At 39.0% G+C, this 19,915-nt stretch overlaps 1 protein-coding gene across 10 annotated transcripts; it reads right to left on the bottom strand.

The window, feature by feature from the left end:
• Window positions 1-4,151: 4,151 nt before the first annotated feature.
• Window positions 4,152-15,258, bottom strand: LOC127801077 (uncharacterized). Of its 10 annotated transcripts, none has more exons than XR_008022953.1 (5): window positions 13,860-15,258; window positions 13,038-13,602; window positions 12,783-12,890; window positions 9,891-10,032; window positions 4,152-4,425 (listed from the first exon to the last, which is right to left on the bottom strand). XR_008022953.1 is itself a non-coding variant. In XM_052335917.1 (4 exons), exons 1-4 carry the CDS (start codon window positions 14,610-14,612, stop codon window positions 4,361-4,363), a joined length of 1,491 nt encoding a protein of 496 aa, XP_052191877.1. In that variant the 5' UTR covers window positions 14,613-15,256; the 3' UTR covers window positions 4,152-4,360. The 10 variants fall into 10 exon arrangements, 5 of the variants coding, with proteins under 5 accessions (XP_052191877.1, XP_052191882.1, XP_052191880.1 ...); XR_008022954.1 differs by lacking the exon at window positions 4,152-4,425 and adding an exon at window positions 4,500-8,772; XR_008022952.1 differs by lacking the exon at window positions 4,152-4,425 and adding an exon at window positions 8,779-9,611.
• Between the last annotated feature and the right edge of the window lie 4,657 nt (window positions 15,259-19,915).

Here is a 19,915-nt window from a genome sequence, read left to right as displayed (position 1 = left end):
ACCCATTGAGATGCCCACAAATCCTTGTGGCACACAAGAGGATAAAAGGTACAAAATTCCAAGTTACTTGCTTCCTTGAGCTAAGAACTTATTACGGACTCACAAATATGAATAACACAATTATGAGCACAAATAAGACATCAATAAAGTTATTTAACAAAACCAATTCACCCAAAGTATTAGGGAGCAATAAAGGAATCTTCCTAAATGTAAACACAACATTAACATCACAACAAAAGCAAAAAGATATCAACATCACAAAATAACAAAATCATAACAATATGATAATTTTTTTTAAACGAAAAAATCGTTACACAAAAAGATAAGTGCTCGTACAACAAAATGCAACACCAAAAATTAAAAACAAAGTTGGCTCGAGGATCAATCACATCAATTGAGAGATCTACGACCGAAATAGGGGAAAAAGCCAAGGCTGCAGAAGGAGCTGGATCATTAGTCATATCAACAACCAAACCCGAGAGGCCACTGATCTGCTTAGGAGCTCCTGGATTGCCTTCATATGGCTCTTAAGGACCCAACATATTTTCCAAGTTATCCAATAAAGACGAGCCGAGATAGGTGTTTGGACTCTTAGCATTCGACTCTTATTTTTTCCAATCCAAAGAATCTGCATCCTTAGTAGCCTTTAAAGAGAAGACTAAATCTTCAAAAGACTAGCTCAGCCTCTTCAACTCAAGGAAAGAACATGAAAAATAAAGGTCAAACTTGAAAAAACAATCAACGCATTACTCTTTCCTCTCAAAGCAATCAATGGAAAGACGATATTCCCTAACTACTTCAGCTCTAATTTGACCATGGTCTTGTGCTTATTGTTGTTGAGAAATCTTGAGTTCCCTCTAAAGTTCCTCCTTTCGCGCTCGACCCAAAGCCAAACATTGATTGGTCTCCAACTAAAGATTGGAGTAAGCTTGACTGAGCCCTTTAACCTCACGCTAAAGGGTGCTAACTCGATCAACATATACAACCTTATTTTGAGTTATTTGCTTGCAAAGCTTTCGGCATGTCTAACGAAGAGACTCATTCTCCCTCTTGGCGTCACGAACAAATTGATCCAAACATTGAGATCACTCATTTCATCTCTCCCGTTCCTTAAGCCAATAATTCATTCACTCCTCCATAAATTGGTGGTGAACTCGACATCGAGCACTTGCAACCACCATACGTTGAGCCCCATATACAAAGAGAGAAAAATAAAATAAGAGTAAAGAAATAACAAAGAAAGAAGAATGAAGGAATTTACATGTATGATGTTATGCTCTAGGCTATCAAGATAATTAGGAAAATTATACTGAAACAAGTTCTGCTTATCTCGAGCAACAATGGTAGAATATATGAGATGAGCACCTATCACAGAGTCCTTCACAGAATCAGTTCCTTTTACGCAAGGATACACCTGAAAATGATCACCTCTCTACTGTTAACCATCCTCTAAATTAACGAATGGGACAAGACTGCACTGGCAGCAATGGAGGAAAGATAAGCAGACGATCTTTTCTGAAGCAAGTACTCAACAATCTTTATGCAAAGGTGAATAAGGCATATTGCATTTTGCTCGAGTCTCGTGGGGACGCTCACAAAATGGACTAGAAGGGTCAGCCATAGTTACTGCAACATCACGAGAATGTCCAGAACTAGAATGACGACGTGAATCAAGGACATAGGGCATCAAGGAGCTCGAGACATCCTCGAAAGGAACTTGAGTAGAATATGTCAAATTGAACAAATGGAAAGGAGAGAGCATAGGCAACGTTTCCTAAGAATGGGCCTTAGGAATAGGTGGAGTAATAATAACATCCCAAAAAGGTTGAGGTCGCTCGCTAAGACCTTCACCTTTGTAAGAAAATATATACCCAAGATGGGGTGAATTGGGTGTGTCAAAACTTTTCAGATTTAAAAACTCTTTGTGCAAATAAACTGTTTGGCCTTTTTGAACCTTTGAAAAATAGATATAAGAAAGTTTATTAAAAATCTCAACCCTTGTTGCTTAAAGAAAATATGATGCAAATATGTCTTAAAAGATAATGAGTTTACAAGATCAAATTATATAATTGTGACTGCAAATTTTGAATGCTGGAAATAAAAGTTTAACTAGCTAAAATGAAAGGTAGAAATAAGTAATACAACACACACAAAATTTATATGGGTCGGCTAAAGCAGCCTATTCCACTCCCTTGGCTTCTTATCAAGGATTTCAACAATCTACTATAACTTTTTGTATGAACAACTATAACCTCAACTTTTAACAGGTGTAGCTGTAACCTCTGTTTTTTTATGGATTAATAGTAACCGAATACAAACAGTTTTTATAAGGAGCACCTAGAACCTCTTATACTTTTCTTTTTATGTATTCAACCACTAACCAAGACAAAATAAATGAAGTACACAAATCAAGCATTTTGAGAAACTTTTACAAAATCGAAATCAAAAAATGAAAATAGTTTCTCATAAAGAAAAGAGAGATTTAAAAAGAATGTGAAGATAAGAATACTGTCTCTTTTTGCTAGTAGAAGATGTATAAGTTTATGGCTTTTTGGCTCAAGGTAAGAGTAGGAAAAGTTAAAAATCACTACATTTTCTTTAGCATCTTCTCCTTTTTATACTTGCTATAAAGAAAATGATATTAAAAAATTAAGATAAAATAATGAGAGAAAATTTAGAGTAATTTTAAAACCTTAAAGATTAAAACTGTGCATTAAATGTACTTGCAATAACTAGCTTAATGATTAGTATTTTTAAGCTTAAAGACATTTTTTACTAGAATAGAAAGAGTTTATAATCAAGTATTTTTTTATCATTACTCGAGTAAACAAAATTCATAATTGACTAATCTTTATCTATACTTGAGTACATATATTTTGTAATCAACGAATTTTGAAGTTTACTCAATTACAAAATATTTATAATCAATTACAATTTTATTGTAAAAAATGAAATAATTACTCAATTATAAAAGAATAATACTCGATTAATTTTTTCATTTACTCGAGTGGATTAAAATTGTAATCAATTAAACTTAAACTCTTACACGATTACAAAATATTTGTAATTGATTACAATTCTACAATAGAAACTTGATTACAACTTAGATTTTAATTAATTAAACATTAACATTATTTGAGCACAAATTCATACAATTCATTACACAAAAGATCAAGAGACTTTGACAAATTACTAAAGAAAAAATACCCGACTATAATTTTAATTTACTTTAAGTATATTAAAATACTTAATCGATTATAAATTTGATTACTTTTATTCTACCATACTTGTAATATCCACATGATGACAAAATAATATAGATAAAGCCATAGACTCAATAGTCTAGATCGATATTATACTTGAGTAACATAAAATTTTTACTCGATTAATATTTTGATATACTTAATTGATTATATACCTTACTTGATTAAAACTCTATCAACAATCATCTTTGAAATATTAATTTGAATATCATCATCAAAGCAATTTTCTCATCAATATCAACATCTAATAACTTAACTTACATTTAAAACAAAAGTATCATTTGTGAAAATTAATTAAAATTGACTTTTTAATCACATTCACTTATTTATATAAAAATATTTAATGAATTAAGATAATGAAATATTCTTATATCATGAAATTTTACTAAATTTTCAAAGAATAATAAATTAAGTACAATGAATACTACTCAACTGAAAATATTACTTTATTAATCAAATAAAGATTATTCTGTTAGTCACACAAAAAGACATTTTCTGGAGAAATACAATTACTCGAATAACCATTCACATACAGCTTATCAAATACACTCATAAAACACACACAAGTCAAATGACTTATTATTCCTTTGAACAAAACATGTATAATTTCTATTTTATAAGCTCTTAAAGCATTGTGCACATATATAAATATTACACATCTTAAATCCAAAACATTATCACTTTAAAATAATTGACAGCTAAAAAATTCACAATAGCTTACTCAAATACTGTTGAATTCAATAAGCTTTAAATTCTTTCAATTACATAGTAATTTTGTTTATCTAGTAACAAACATTCAACATTATAAGTTCTTTTGAGTATTTTTCCATTAAATTTCAAATTATTCATAACCTTAAAGAATTTAATACTTAAATATCAAATAAGCAATTTAAGTTCGATCATTTACTCAAGAACTTTGATAACACAGTCTTAACATCTTCTCATGAAATATGAGAATTTAATATAAAATAATTTACATATATATAAAACATATTAACAATCTATCAACACAAGCTCAACATAACAAATAAAGATCATTAAAGTTTTGATATAAAACATTCATCATCAAAACATTCTAATAGCAAACTCAACAATCTTTAGTGACGCCTCATTCTGTGAATAACTTTCTTTCCTCGAATGTCATTTCCAAAATGACCAATCCCTACAAAACATACATAAAACTAGTTAGAACCAACCCAAAAAAAAAAAAAAACCATTCCAACAACATATCAAAAAAAAAGTTAAGCTGAACTAGTTGCATTTCAATCAAAATTACTAGTAGTTAAGCAGGATAGGTTTCATTTCATGAATTTAAAGAGAGTGCACAATGGAAGCATTCCAAGTAGGGCTTGTCTACTTAGCCTTAGTTTTTAGTTTTCTATTTGTTTTTACAACATTTGAATACACACAAAAACAAAAGAAACAAAAAAGTGGCAAAACAAAGAGACACCAAAAGGGTGTTTCACACTCATTTCATTTTATGTTATCATTTTTGTTCACTCTGAAATTGAATCCCCCACCCTATTAAATCTTTAATTATTAAGGTTAGATTTGCAATCCTTCATCAAAATCCCTTCCAAGTTGCTTTTTGTTTCTCATCATTTCCCTTTTAGAAGCTGTGTTTTACCATCTTCAACCGATTGTCCCTTTCTCTCACTAAAAGTTGTTGTCATGTACCTAATAACTAAGAGAATATATTCTCGGATAAAAGGAATGAGCAAATGAAAGGTCATTCTTCTAGAATGAAATTAGATAGTTGCAATATTCTGAAACTTGAAACTTTGAAAAAGTGGTTGCCCTTTTTGGCGCCAAAAACTAGCTATAATCAATATATAATTATTGATTGCATTTAGTGTGGAAGGAATCAAAGAAATTAATCAAAAACTTCTAATTTTCCTCTCAATCTCTCTCTCAAATTTACCTCCTATCTCTCTGTCTTCCCTCCTCTTTTAGAATTCTTCTCATTTTCTACTAATTTCTTAATTGAATTCTCACTAATTTAGTGAAAACTTCCAACCAGATTCAAGAATCTAACATTTTGATATCAGAACAAGTCCTAAATTGACAATCTCACAAGAATCTTCCCTTCCAATGGCAGAAGACACCAGAATGAAGCAAATGGAGTTGCAAATGCAACAGGTGGCTGCAACGATGGTAAAATTGTAGAATCAAATGGGATCCATAGAATCAAGAGTGGAAAAGAAGCTGGGCAGTGGAGTTGAAAGGTTGAGGGGCAATACTAGAAGACAAATAAGGGAATAAAATAACCAAATGCGACAATTCATGCTATTGTTTGCAAGATAAAACCAGGCCTCTTTCCCGAATGTCCTCTCATAAGGAGACATCAAAACCAATATTACCCGGAAGTGTGGCAGGCCACAAGCCTATTGGGACTTCTGCAACTGAAAAAGAACCATCTGGCAAAAAAACTTTTGAAGAAAGAAGATAACGGGTGTAGACTACCCAATCCCAACTATGTATGCCCCTACCTAAAATCGAAATCCCAATATTTGCTATACAAAAACCTAGGTCGTTGGTAAGAATGTGCGAGAGAATGTTTAGTGTGTAGTCACATTGACCTCTGCTTACCTTAATAACGTAGGAGATACCTAGTTTCAAGATTGGATTCGTGACAAGGATGATTGTCAATGGACACAATTTGCAGAAAACCTATGCGAAAGATTCGAAGACAAGTATGATAGATGTTGTCAAAGAATTTAACAAGCTAAAATAGGAAGAATCGATGCAGGTGTATCAGTCAAAGTTTTAAGGAATTAAAATCACTTATGCTGAACTTTAACCCTCATTTAATCGAAGCATACCTCATCTCAAGCTTCATTAGTGACTTGGGCAAAGAATTGAGGGCCAGAGTTAAAATGTTGAGGCCAAGAATTGTGAAGGATGCGATAGAAAATGCTGGGTTACAAGAAATAGCAGTCAAAGCTTTAACAAAGAAACGATGACTGCAAGTAAAAGGGACAAGTTCAAGGGCTTTCCAACAAGTAAACAAGGGATGTGGCAAGGAGGCAATCAAATTCAGCCTAGAGTCAAACGGGTTGACAGTAACAACCACTAATAATCCAGCTCAAGCACAAGGATGAAGGGTTATAGAACAAAAGAGGAAGACAAGGTCGTGTTTCTATTGTAGAGACAAATACGCTCATGTGTATCAATGCAGAAAGCAACTACTTTCTATAGAAAGAGAAGAAAAAGTAGTAGAAGAGGAATCAGTGGTTAACCTTGCACCCGAATAACAAAACATAAGAATACTTGTCAGATTTGCTCCAGCAGTTTCCTCAAACAATCCAACTTCTCTACATTTCTTGAGGATAAGAAAATTCTTAAAGGGTGGGGGGAATTGTCATGTACCTAATAATTAAGAGAAATACATTCTCGAGTAGAAAGAATAGACAATAGGGTTGGCAATGGTTCAATTTGGTTTCGATTTTTGTCAAAACCATAACCAAACCAAACTTAAACTACTAAAACCAAAACCAAACCATTACCCATTGGTTTAAAAATTAAAAACAATAACCAAACCATTCAGTTTCGGTTTTGACAATGAATTTTTTAGTTTGATCCATAATCTCTCGCCTGGTTTTATTTTTTTAAATATTTAATTAATTATTTTTATTAATAATTATTTTATTGATAAAACTCAAAAAATTTAAGATTAGAATTTATTTTTATTTATTCATTACTTTATAAATGTTAAATATTTTATATATTTGTAACACATTAGTTAAAATACTTGTAAAAAAATACATTAGTCAATATATATTATGTGTATATATAATATATTAAATAAATAAATATTATATATATATATATTCGATTCGGTTACCCACACATTTGATTCAATTTCCATTCGAGTTTAGTGAAAACCATAACCAAACTATACTCATTGAAACAATATTCGATTTTTCCTCAAACCAAACCATTACCTAGTCAAACGATTTTTAACCGCATTGACCGATTCGATTCTCCATGATTTTAGTTGCAATTGTCATCCCTAATAGACAGGTGAAAGGTCACTCTTCCAAAAGGAAGTAAAATGGTTGCAATATTTTGAAAGCTATAACTTTGAAAAAGTGTCGACCCTTTCAGTGTGGAAGGAATCAAAGAAATTAATCAAAAATTTTCCTCTCAATCTCTCTCTCGGATTTTCCTCATATTTCCCAATCTCCCCTCCTATAGAATTCTTCTCATTTCCCTCTAATTTCTTAACTGAATTCTCACAAATTCAATGAGAACTTCATGTCAGATTCAAGGATGTGACAGCTGTCTTCCAATCAAAAACTCATCTACAACTAAAATCTCTTATCCAACCAACAATTATTTAGAGCAAAAACCATTTCCTAGTCAATAGTCCCTATCACAAACCAAAATCTCTACTCCAACCAAAAACCTTTAAAATCGATGAAGAACTATAGTTATCAAGAATGAAATCTACCTAAGAAAAAGATACAAAGCAATACTCCATGTGAGGTAACACATGCTTAAATAGCTTTTATCATGGTGTTACAAAAAAGCATTGTCCTTATGAGGCATCTCATCCAACGCCTCACAGCTAAACTTGATTCTAGTAGATAGCCTTGAGAAAAGCAAGCAACGACACATTCCTTAAGGAGGTTGAGATTGGTTTGAAGAGAATTTAGTAACATGACAAAGTATTAGAGGATAGAGACTTTGGTGTTCTTGGAGGACAGAGGCATTTTCTCCTTTAGCCCTAAAGAAGATTGTTGCCCTTTTTTCATGGTTGTTAAAATCGAGATTTTAAGTAGGATCGTAAGAGGGTCCATAAAATTAGATCGTAAAATCATAAGATTTTATGGATAATTAAAAATATCAGTATTCTAAAACGTGGCAGATGTCAAGTTGGGGCCTAGCACTTAAGGCATCTAAACGGCGCTTAGAAAAAATGTTGTTTTTTTTTTTAAAAAAAAAAGACTTTGATGTAATTTACTATTATATTTAGGTAAATCAAAGTTGAAAAGATAAGTAAAACAATGAAATTAGGGTTGAGAAAACAAATTGTTATATTAGTTTTCTAGGTTCAAAAAGGTAAAAGCAACAATAATATAACATAAAACCCATATTCGAAAAATCTATCTAATTAGACTTCTTCCTCTCCATATTCTTCCAACACACAATCTTCATCGGACTTAAAATCAAATTCATTGATTTCTTGCTCATGTTCTTCTTCTAGTTGAAAATCATCCTCATGAAACTCTCTCAGCATAGAACTTCTTCGAGATTGAAACATCTCATCAACTTCCGATGCTTCACCAATCACTTCCAAAGTGAGCCCCATACCAAGCTCAACTTCTACATCATCTTCTCCATCAACGATCCATCATTGTGCATTACTAGCATCACTAGCAAGTAGCACAACAACATTCCTTTCCTTTTCCTTTTTGTGCTTGTTCATCAATTTCGCATTGAATTGGACATAAACTACATTATTCAATCAATTCACATCTAGTCTATTTCTTTTCTTCATATATACCTACATAAATAAAATAAAAGCAATATCAATATGAATGATAAGCGAATAAGGATAAGTAATTGATATTAAATAATTATAATTCATATAGATAATAAAATTAAAATATTAAAATATACACTAACTCCTTCAAAAGTGCTCTAATTTCTTTCACAACCGGATGAACTAGTGGTTAATGAGAGAATCCTTCCCACCATTCGTTGCAAGTTTGGAATTTGATTTCCACAAGTCATCCATCATGTAACTAAATAGGTCAAACAAGTATAAAGTAAAAAAATTTATACACTAATACACAATAGAAAGGATTAAATGAATTTTATACATGAACTATAATTGTCCTCATTTTTCACATAACCTTGAGCTGCCCACAATTTTTCAAAAGCTCCATCATTATGAGTGTCCTTTGGCAACTCAACATTTATAACATAACCTTGCAATTTACCATCAAAAAACATCTCCACACAGTTAAACAACCAATCCATCAATTCATTATCAAGTTGTACATCCATATCTTTGAAAAAGTAGTACGGATTCAAAACGAAAACTACAAAATACAATAGACTATCTAACCCATCTTTCACCATTACTTCAATAATCTCCATAATAAGCTGATAGTTTTTTTCAAGATTATTTAAGGCCTCCTTAATATCTTCATTTGCCTGCTTAATCCCTCCACATAAAAAGCTCATAAAAGGCTTCCTATCCGCATCAACAATTCGAAGCACCTTCACTAAAGGTGTAAAAACCTTGAGGCATGCAGTCACACCATTTCAAAAAGCAATGCTCATCACAGTAGCATAGGTTGCTTTCTCTTTAACAGTCTTCAACCATTTGCACTCCCCCTATTCAAAGCTGGTAAACATTGCCCTCATTTAGGTATTTTTCTCAATCATACTCTGCAAAATCAGGAAAAAAGAAGCGATCAAGTGACTCCCTCACTATATCCCTTTTCTTCGTAAATGACCTCATTAAGGACAAAGTTTTACAGTGTGCATAAATGAAGATTGTCAAACTCTTGGCCTGCTTAACGACTTTCTTATACCTTGTCAGTTTTTCAATACTTTCAAGCATCAAATTGATAGAGTAGCACATGAGGTCCAAAAGATATTTAGCCTGTTCACCTTCAACAATTTTGTTGCTCCCATTTTGTTGGCAGCACTGTCGATTACTACTTGGATGACATTTTGTGGTCCAACTTGCTCTATGCACTTGTCTACATACTCAAAGATGAGTTCACTTGTATGCGCTTCATTTGAAGGCTCTCTGAAAGAAAGGAAAGCAATACATGCGTTAGAATTAACACATAGGTTCATGATGCTTCTCATTTTTTTGTCCGTCCAAGCATCTATCATAATGGAGCACTCATTTCGTGCCCACTCTTCTTCATGCTTCTTCAATAACTCTTTTGTTCTGTCAACTTCTTCATTTAATAACAGTTCCCTCAACTGGAATTGATTGAGAGGTTTGAAGCCTGACCCAAATTGAGCAACCGCCTCAACAAATAATTTGAAGCTATCATAGTCAATAGCATTAAAAGGTATTACCAGCTTCGTACACATATTTAGCAAAATATTCACGAATAGACTATGTTCTTTCTTTAAATAGTGTTTCGCTAATATTTTGGTACCCTTATGTCATTCTTGCACTGAAACAAGTTTCGAGGTTGATAGAGCTTGCAAACTTATCCATAAGGCTAAGAGTAAGAGACATTTTTCTACTCTGACTCTTGGAATTCATCTTCATTATCCCTTTCCCCATTTCAGAGATATTAACATAGGATCTCATCAAATCTTCCTCCTTATTTTTCTTCTTACTTTTTGCCTCGATGATAGCATTCTTACATTTGGCTTGGTTAGCTAGAGAAGATTTTGGACATGTCCAAAAATGTGACCAATAAATTCTTTTACTTTGTAAACACCTCCAAACATAACTTTACCACATAACTTACATATAATTTTATTCATATTCTTCAAATCAATTAACATTTTTTGTTCCTATCCGACATAATTTGACTTCCTTTTAAGAATTGAGGAGGCCTTGAGAGATGCTCTTGTACTCTCAATTCTATCCGACATCATTTCACTTTCTATTTTCTTTTTTTTCCTAAGTTTTGAATAATTGACATTGAAATTGAATTAAAATAGACAACTAATGAACTAATGTTATAGATAAACAACAAGTAGCAACAACAACAAACTTGCTACTTGATGCTTGTTGCAACATTAAGATTGTAGCCGCCAAACGCCTAGGTGGTCGCCTAGGCCGCATTTTCGAACACTGAAAAATACAATTTAATTTATGCAAATATATATTTATAATGACATAATCTTTATTATAAATAACATGCACATACTTATTTCAAAATTATTTCATCATTACATTTTTAAAATACTAAATAAAATAATTTTTTTAAATATTTAGTCCACTATTTATCATCAATTCATCATTTATCCATCTATAATGAAAATTTAAAACATTATTCTTAAATATAAATAAAAATACTAAATCATAAATTAGCATAAAAAAAAAACTTGTAAACCAGGAGACTTAGCAAAACTTATCGAATTGACTTCGATCGACCACGTGGTCACTCTCGGTGGTGCCCCCAAAGCGGTGCAGTTTCGACGCCTTGCGTTGGGAATTAATTCCATCGCTCCCCCAAGGCTTCAAACTCGCGAGCTGGTGGCCAAGATCCTCACTTCGTGTGCACGACCACCAAGGTGCAAGCCTTCTCATCTATATATGCGCAAAGATTAGTTTTATACTAAACACAAGATTGATTTAACAAACTTAGTTCGAGTTTATCGATTTTACTAATTTGACTCGCGAGTCTAGTCCGATTCTACCAAAACTCGATCCTACAAGCAATTTAACTCGTTTTATGTCTAATGACTCACGAACTTGTAAAATCGCATGAGTCAACTCGCGATTTTAACAACCATGCATTTCTCTATCATTAGATCGAAACATATTCATTCCATTTCACTGCATAACATTGCTTTGCCAGTTTGGAAATTGGGACGAGTTGCTCATATTAGTTTCAAAGAGTAATTAAAAAAGAAAATCCTAACAATATTAATTTGCAATCTCCGGTATTTGCGCTCTATAAATCTGCCTTACCTATTTTTTCCATTTTGTTTCTTTCATTGCAATTGTCTGCCGAAATGCATTTATTTGCTTGCAATGTCACCAAATGCATTCCTTGGAGATAACTCATTAACAGACAAGGAAAGCGGCAATCAATCAGCAACACCGATATAGGAAGAAAGCAAATATCAGAACCTATCAAAATTAAACTTTCCAATACACACTTGGTCAGATGCAACTTTTTGTTTCTACTCGCATCTTGTTCATCCCATACCATGGAACCACCACCTACTGCTGAACGATTCAAATTCTAGGCTGCAGGCCAAAATCATTGCATCATTGCTAACACCGACCATTGAGCTCTGTATCTCCATCAACCTCTCCTTCTTAACAATTAACACCAAGACTACTTCGGAGAAACATAATAGAACAACTAGAGTCACTTGCAGCGAAAGGGAATTTAGAAGGCATAAAAGAAAAAAATCAAACCTCTACAAAGTTATATGTTTTTGTGACGAACTGATTACTGTAACAATGTAATGAGTTCATCTCTCCCCATGACAAACAAGAATCAAGTATATGATTTATCACAGGTCACATGACTTACTCAGAACCAACAACAAAGAACTGCACCAATCAAGGCCACCCCAAATTATTATTTATATCCTTCGCAACATCATAACAAGCACGAATTCAATCCTAATCAACATGGATTAACTACTATTCATGCTCGGCTGAAAACCAATTTGGCTAATAATAGAAGAAGAACAACGACAGGAAATTGAAAATAAGAATTGCTAGAGTAACTTGCTGTTTCTATAGCCGAAACACCCAGGTATCTAATCAAACCACCCTATGCTAAATGAGGATCACAATTCAAAATAACTTATCAAAATACACTAACATGGAGAATGCGATGAACTCACCAAACGGCGGCGTGGAAGACCCAAATAGCGGAGAAGAAAAGGCCGCAGTGGATGTAGCAGATACCGAGCCCGGTGATGAATCCCCAAACAAGTTTGAAGAAGTAGAAGCTGAACTTGAGAATGAAGATCAAAAAAGGTTTGACGAAAATGGAGACGCGGCAGAATTAGAACCAGTAAAAGCTGAACTTGAAGAAGAAGAAGAAGAAGAAGAAGAAGAAGACCCAAACAAGGTTGTAGTAGTGCTTGAAACCGAACCGGAAGAGGAAGACCCAAAGAGGTATTTCGAAGCAGCAAACGACACCGAGCTCGAAGAAGCCTCTCCGAACAGATTCGAAGTCCCAAAAGCAACCGACGACGCCACGCCGAACAGCGGCGTGGAAGCGATGGAGGAGGGGACCAAGGCGGCACTGGTTCCGAACGAAAACGCCTGGGCAGGAGACGCCGAGGAAGTCGACGCTCCAAATCCCATGGAGGGCGCGGCTGAGGATGAGGGAGGAAATGAGAACGCGGATGTCATCGAAGAAGCAGTGCTAGTGGATGCTGAAGTCGCAATTTCCTTTGAAAACGCTGACGCGCTTGGGAATGAAAATAAGGGTTTGGACAAGGACGAGAAAGGAGAAGAAGTAGCTGTAGCCGCAGAAGACACAAACAAATTAGGAGTAGCAGTGGCAGCAGAGGACGAAGGGGAAGACCCAAATAGCGGAGAAGAAAAGGCCGAAGTGGAAATAGCAGACACCGAGCCCCATGATGAAGCCCCAACCAAGTTTGAAGAAAATGAAGAAGCAGTAGAAGCTGAAGTTAAGAAGGAAGATCCAAAAAGGTTTGACGAAAATGGAGACGCAGCAGAATTAGAACAGAATTAGAACCAGCAAAAGCTGAACTTGAAGAAGAAGAAGAAGACACAAACAAGGTTGTAGTAGTGCTTGGAACCGAACCCGAAGAGGAAGACCCAAATAGCGGAGAAGAAAAGGCCGAAGTGGAAATAGCAGACACCGAGCCCCATGATGAAGCCCCAACCAAGTTTGAAGAAAATGAAGAAGCAGTAGAAGCTGAAGTTGAGAAGGAAGATCCAAAAAGGTTTGACGAAAATGGAGACGCAGCAGAATTAGAACCAGCAAAAGCTGAACTTGAAGAAGAAGAAGAAGACACAAACAAGGTTGTAGTAGTGCTTGGAACTGAACCCGAAGAGGAAGACCCAAATAGCGGAGAAGAAAAGGCCGAAGTGGAAATAGCAGACACCGAGCCCCATGATGAAGCCCCAACCAAGTTTGAAGAAAATGAAGAAGCAGTAGAAGCTGAAGTTGAGAAGGAAGATCCAAAAAGGTTTGACGAAAATGGAGACGCAGCAGAATTAGAACCAGCAAAAGCTGAACTTGAAGAAGAAGAAGAAGACACAAACAAGGTTGTAGTAGTGCTTGGAACCGAACCCGAAGCGGAAGACCCAAATAGCGGAGAAGAAAAGGCCGAAGTGGAAATAGCAGACACCGAGCCCCATGATGAAGCCCCAACCAAGTTTGAAGAAAATGAAGAAGCAGTAGAAGCTGAAGTTGAGAAGGAAGATCCAAAAAGGTTTGACGAAAATGGAGACGCAGCAGAATTAGAACCAGCAAAAGCTGAACTTGAAGAAGAAGTAGAAGACACAAACAAGGTTGTAGTAGTGCTTGGAACCGAACCCGAAGAGGAAGACCCAAAAAGGTTTGTCGAGACAACGCTGGAAGGAGCAGATCCGACCAAGCTCGAAGCAGCGAACGAAGCCGAGCTCGAAGAAGCCTCTCCGAACAGATTCGAAGTCCCAAAAGCAGCCGACGACGCCCCGCCGAACAGCGGCATGGAAGCAACGGAGGAGGGGACCAAGGCGGCACCGGTTTCGAACGAAAACGCCGGGGCGGGAGACGCCTAGGAAGTCGACGCTCCAAATCCCATAGAGGGCGCGGCTGAGGATGAGGGAGGAAAAGAGAACGCGAACGACGCCGGGCTCAAAGAAGCCTCTCCGAACCTATTCGAAGTCCCAAAAGCAGCCGACGATGCCACGCCGAACAGCGGCGTGGAAGCGACGGAGGAGGGGACCAAGGCGGCCGGTTCCGAACGAAAACGCTGGGGCGTGAGACGCCGAGGAAGTCGACGCTCCAAAACCCATGGAGGGCGCGGCTGAGGATAAGGGAGCAAATGAGAACGTGAATGCCATCGAAGATGAAGAGGAACTAAAGGAGAAGGAGAAGGCCGAATCGCTTGAAGAAGAGAAAAGTGAAGAAGCGGAAAACGAAAATGCACAGAAAAGAGGAGTTGAAGATGAAGATGGATCGGGGGGGACGTAGAAGAACGACATTGTGCCCCTCTCGCTGAAATTTTCTCCCTCCTGTGTCTCTGGTGCGAGGGTTTTGAAGTTTGGGGGTTTGAGGTTTTCCTTCAGGGGTAAGTAACGGCACGCAAAGCCGGAAACATTGAATCGGATGCAGAAGAGAAAGCCACCCGGCCAGATCCTTTCCGGAAGGAGGGCCCCGATCCTTCGGGTGGATTACTTCTTATTGTTCCTCGTGCTTTCGGGGTTTGAGGTTTTATAAATTTTATATGATTTACTTCTTAAAGTTAACCAAACTTAACTTAAATATCAATTTAACATTAATTTTTATAACACAGATCAAATGATTCGATCACGATAAACTAAAATTTACATCAGTAAATTGTGAGTTCTGATGAGGAGAACGCCCACGGTCCCATAATTACGCCAAGACGAATACCTAACAGCGGTCAAAAGATACACAGCAGACAAGCATCGCCACGTCAATCAGATAAGCACTCAATAGAGAAACCCCCGAGACCTCAGGAACAGGCTAACCCACCGAAGATCACGGAGGCAACAATTATCCCGAACTCCTCGGAGACGGAGGCTATCGCGAAACCCTTATCGGGAAAGTCCCGAAGAAGGCGGGAGGAAGATCCCGAAGATCCCTCATGATCCCTATCCCGAGAAAAGGTAAGAGAAGAAGGTGGGGGATTCTCCTTATTTTCATCAATTAACATAGTTTAAAAGGGACAAGGAACCCTAGATCAAGAAACTAACTTAATCATCGGAGATCGACCGGGGGAGCAAGCCCCGTCTCCATTGCAGGTACATTCAGAGTGGCAAGAAGGGAACGTGCGGCTACCATTTCCGAAAATCCTTCATCAATTGGCGCCCACCGTGGGGCCGACATTCTTCCCTTCTGTCTTTCCAGTGTAGCGGACAATCTTGCCTTTTTCTCAACCGTGAATGGCAACCAGAAGACAGCTGTCTAGGGCCGCGGGGGGCAACCCTATTCCAGAACCGAGTCAGCAGAACCCTCCCCGAAGCCCGCCGGGGAGGGCTCGGAGTCCGGAGGGCCCTCCGCCTCCTCCTGATCGGATAGCACTTCTGGAGGGTCAAGTGCAACGATTGACGGAGTTACTCATGGGTTTTCTAGACGGCCAGCATCAGCAAGCCCAGCACTCTCGGGCGGAAGAAAGGCGCGAGCCCCCAAGAGAAGAGGAATCCTATCGACGGGACGAGAATCCGCGGAGGGCAGGGCCAGATGACGGCGAGGCGGCCGAGTCTCTTGACTTGTCGTTTGTGCAGCAACGGCAGGAAAGAAGATTGCGGCAGTTGGAGGAGGAGATGGTCGCCCTAAAGCCAAGGACCGGAGAGGCTCAGGGACCAAGGATAAATCAGCCCCTTAGCCCAGAGATCATGGCGGCCATACCACCAGAACGTCTCCGTATCCCGGCCATTAAGCCCTACGCAGGGACCTCCGACCCGATGGATCACCTGGATCTCTTTACCTCGCATATGATGGTACAGGACGCCTCAGACGCGATGTGGTGCAGAGTTTTCTTGGCCACCCTGGAGGGGCACGCACGGGCGTGGTACTCAAACCTGGCTCATCATTCCATCGTAAGTTTTGCGCAACTCCGAAGCAGCTTTCTGGCGCACTTTGCACCTCTCCGAAGACACCGAAGGTCCACCATGGCCTTGGTGAGTATGAAGCAAAACCAAGGAGAGCCCTTGAAGGATTTCGTTTCACGATTTAATATGGAAGCCCTGAGCATTGAGAACTTTGATCACAATGTTGCTATGGTGGCATTCCAGAACGCCTTGAGGCCCGGCCCTTTCGCCCAATCATTAGCCAAAACGCCTTCGAGCGCGTTCACGGACATATTGGGCCGGGCCACGAAGTACATAAATGCCGAAGAGGTCATGCAGGCTAAGAGGGCGGAGCATGTGGAGAAGAAGGATAAAAAGAAGCATCCCGAGGAAAGGAGGAGCGACGACCGAAGGGAAAAACATCGCCCTCGGTGGGATTCAGCGGGTTTCACTCCTCTGAACGCCCCGAGGGCAGAAATCCTGGCTACTATTGAGGGAAAAGATTATTTGAAAAAGCCTCGACCGATGAAGGCACCATCTGACAAAAGGAACAGAAGTAAATATTGCCGATTCCACCAAGATCATGGTCATGACACGGAGGAGTGTCACCAATTAAAGGAGGAGATTCAGGAACTTATCAATCGGGGTTTCCTAAGGAGCTACGTGGCAAAAACAGGTGATTCTCAGGGGAGAAAGGATCGACGGTCGCGGTCAAGAAGCCCCCCCAAGAGAGACCGCACGGAGGATCGAAATCGGGCCCAGCGGGAGAGATCACATCGAAGAGAAGATGATCATCCTCAGCCTCCGATATTCCACACACTCGCGGCTGGGGAGGTCCCAGTCATGAAGGACGAAAAAAGTAATGTGACCCGGCTAAAAAGATCGAGGAACGTGGATCCAATCTCTTTTTCAGATAGCGACCTCCCGGGGTACCCGACTCGAAATGACCCACTGGTGATAACAGCTGAACTCGGGAAGTGGGAACTTCGGCGGATCCTTGTGGATCCAGGAAGCTCTTCAGAAATCTTGTATCGGCAAGCCTTCTTAGGCATGGGGTATGAAATGACACAGTTAAGGGCAGCGAGGGTCCCTTTGGTGGGATTTGATGGTGAAGCCGTATATTCAGAAGGGATTATTCAACTCCCGTTGACGGTAGGGAGAGGTTCCCGAACTTCTAGTGTTATGCTAGATATCCTGGTAGCAGACGTGCCTTCGGCTTACAACATGATTCTGGGAAGATCGGGTCTCAATGCCCTTCGAGCCATCCCAAGCACATATCATATGATGATGAAGTTTCCCACGGATAGGGGGACGGGCGAAGTGCGGGGAGATTTGCGCTTAGCCCGTGAATGTTACATGGCCTCTATAGGCATGGCGAAGAGTAAAGAAGCAGGGTTGCAGAAGGATGCTGACCCCCCGAAGGAGGTCAGTTTTCTACTAGAAGGACCTGAAGATCCCAAAACAGCGGAGCCGGTGGACGAATTGGAAGAAGTACCTCTGGAAGAAAATTGCCCAAGTCGATGTGTAAGAGTGAGTATGGAGTTAAAAGATCCGCTAAGGAGTCGAATAATATCACTCCTTAGACAGTATGCAGACATCTTCGCGTGGACAGCCCGGGATATGCCAGGAGTAAATCCAGAAGTAATGACACACAGGCTGGGGGTCCGATCAGGCTTTCAGCCTGTCAGGCAGAAAAAACGAAGCTTCGCCCCTGATAGGGCACGGGCGATCGAGGAGGAGATTGCAAAGTTAGCAGCTGCGCACCACATTCGGGAGGTGGATTATCCAGATTGGTTAGCGAATGTCGTGCTGGTGCCCAAAGAGCATAGCAAGTGGAGACTTTGCATCGATTTCACCGATCTTAACAAAGCCTGCCCCAAGGATAGCTACCCACTCCCGAGGATTGACGCCCTAATTGATGGAACTGCTGGATGTTCGTTCATGAGTTTCCTAGATGCTTTTCAGGGATATCACCAGATTCCATTGCACCCGGAGGACCAGGAGAAAACGGCATTCATCACCAACAAGGCAACCTACTGCTACACCGTAATGCCTTTCGGATTAAAGAACGCAGGAGCCACTTACCAGCGCCTGGTAAATAAGCTTTTTCACCAACAACTCGGGAGAAATATGGAGGCATACGTCGACGACATGCTGGTAAAAAGTATGGTAGCCGAATGTCATCCGGAGGATCTGGAGGAATGCTTCAAAACCCTTCGTAAGTTCCATATGAAACTTAATCCTGTCAAATGTGCTTTCGACGTTTCTGCAGGAAAGTTCCTAGGCTACATAGTACACCACCGAGGGATCGAGGTAAACCCTGCGAAGGTCAAAGCTATCATGGATATGCCGGCCCCGAGGAATGTGAAAGAGGTACAGAGCCTTACGGGTAGGATGACAGCCCTTGGCAGATTCCTTTCTCGTTTGGCAGAAAAAGGCCTTCCTTTCTACAAGGTCTTATCGAAAGCAAATAACTTCGAATGGAATTCTGAATGCCAGCGAGCTTTCGAAAAGCTGAAGGAGCACCTAGCCACGCCTCCGGTTCTTACCAAACCGAAGCCCGGAGAACCATTATACATATATCTGGCGGTGGCCAATGAGGCCGTAAGCTCGGTATTGATTCGAGAAGAAAATAGGATCCAGAGGCCCGTTTATTATGCGAGTAAACGATTATCGGGAGCCGAGGTTCGGTATCTTCCTATGGAAAAACTGGCTTTCGCCTTAATAACATCGGCGAGGAAACTCCGACCCTACTTTCAAGCTCATACGATTATAGTGCTTACTAACCAACCCTTGAAGCAGGTTCTTAGCAAGCCAGAGCTTTCAGGCCGGATGTTGAAGTGGGCAGTAGAGCTCACCGCCTTCGACATTGAGTATAGGCCGCGACCGGCCATTAAGGCGCAGTCGCTAGCAGACTTCATTGCCGAAGGGATAGGAGCTCCCGAAGGTCCCGAAGAAAATCAAAAACCATGGTTAGTGGCGGTAGACGGAAGCTCGACCTCGGGCGGCGGCGGAGCAGGATTAATGATAAAGAGTCCCGAAGGGCAAATATGGCCTTATGCATTGCATTTTGAATTCCGAGCATCTAACAACGAAGCAGAATATGAGGCCTTATTGGCTGGGCTGAGGTTGGCTGAACAGTTGGGAGCTCAAAACGTTGAGGTGAGTTCAGATTCTAACTTAGTGGTGCAGCAGGTGAATGGAGAATATGAAGCCCGAGAAAGTCACATGGCGCAATACTTGACCCTAGCCAAAG

Source organism: Diospyros lotus, chromosome 5, assembly GCF_014633365.1.
Source record: "Diospyros lotus cultivar Yz01 chromosome 5, ASM1463336v1, whole genome shotgun sequence".
Taxonomy (NCBI): domain Eukaryota; kingdom Viridiplantae; phylum Streptophyta; class Magnoliopsida; order Ericales; family Ebenaceae; genus Diospyros; species Diospyros lotus.
The sequence above is the reverse complement of the archived record's forward strand: the minus strand, read 5'-3'. Positions and strand labels throughout refer to the sequence as shown.

Bases quoted from the DNA above. Each gene is read 5' to 3' on its own strand.
- LOC127801077 (XM_052335917.1), bottom strand. From the start codon at position 14,612: ATGCCGCTGTTCGGCGGGGCGTCGTCGGCTGCTTTTGGGACTTCGAAT. The intron at 12,891-13,037 runs GTTCGGTTTCAA...TCTCAAGTTCAG, and splicing joins CTTTGGGTCTTCCTCTTCCG to CTTCTACTTCTTCAAACTTG. The intron at 4,426-12,782 runs GTGAGTTCATCG...TATGTTTTGTAG, and splicing joins GTCTTCCACGCCGCCGTTTG to GGATTGGTCATTTTGGAAAT.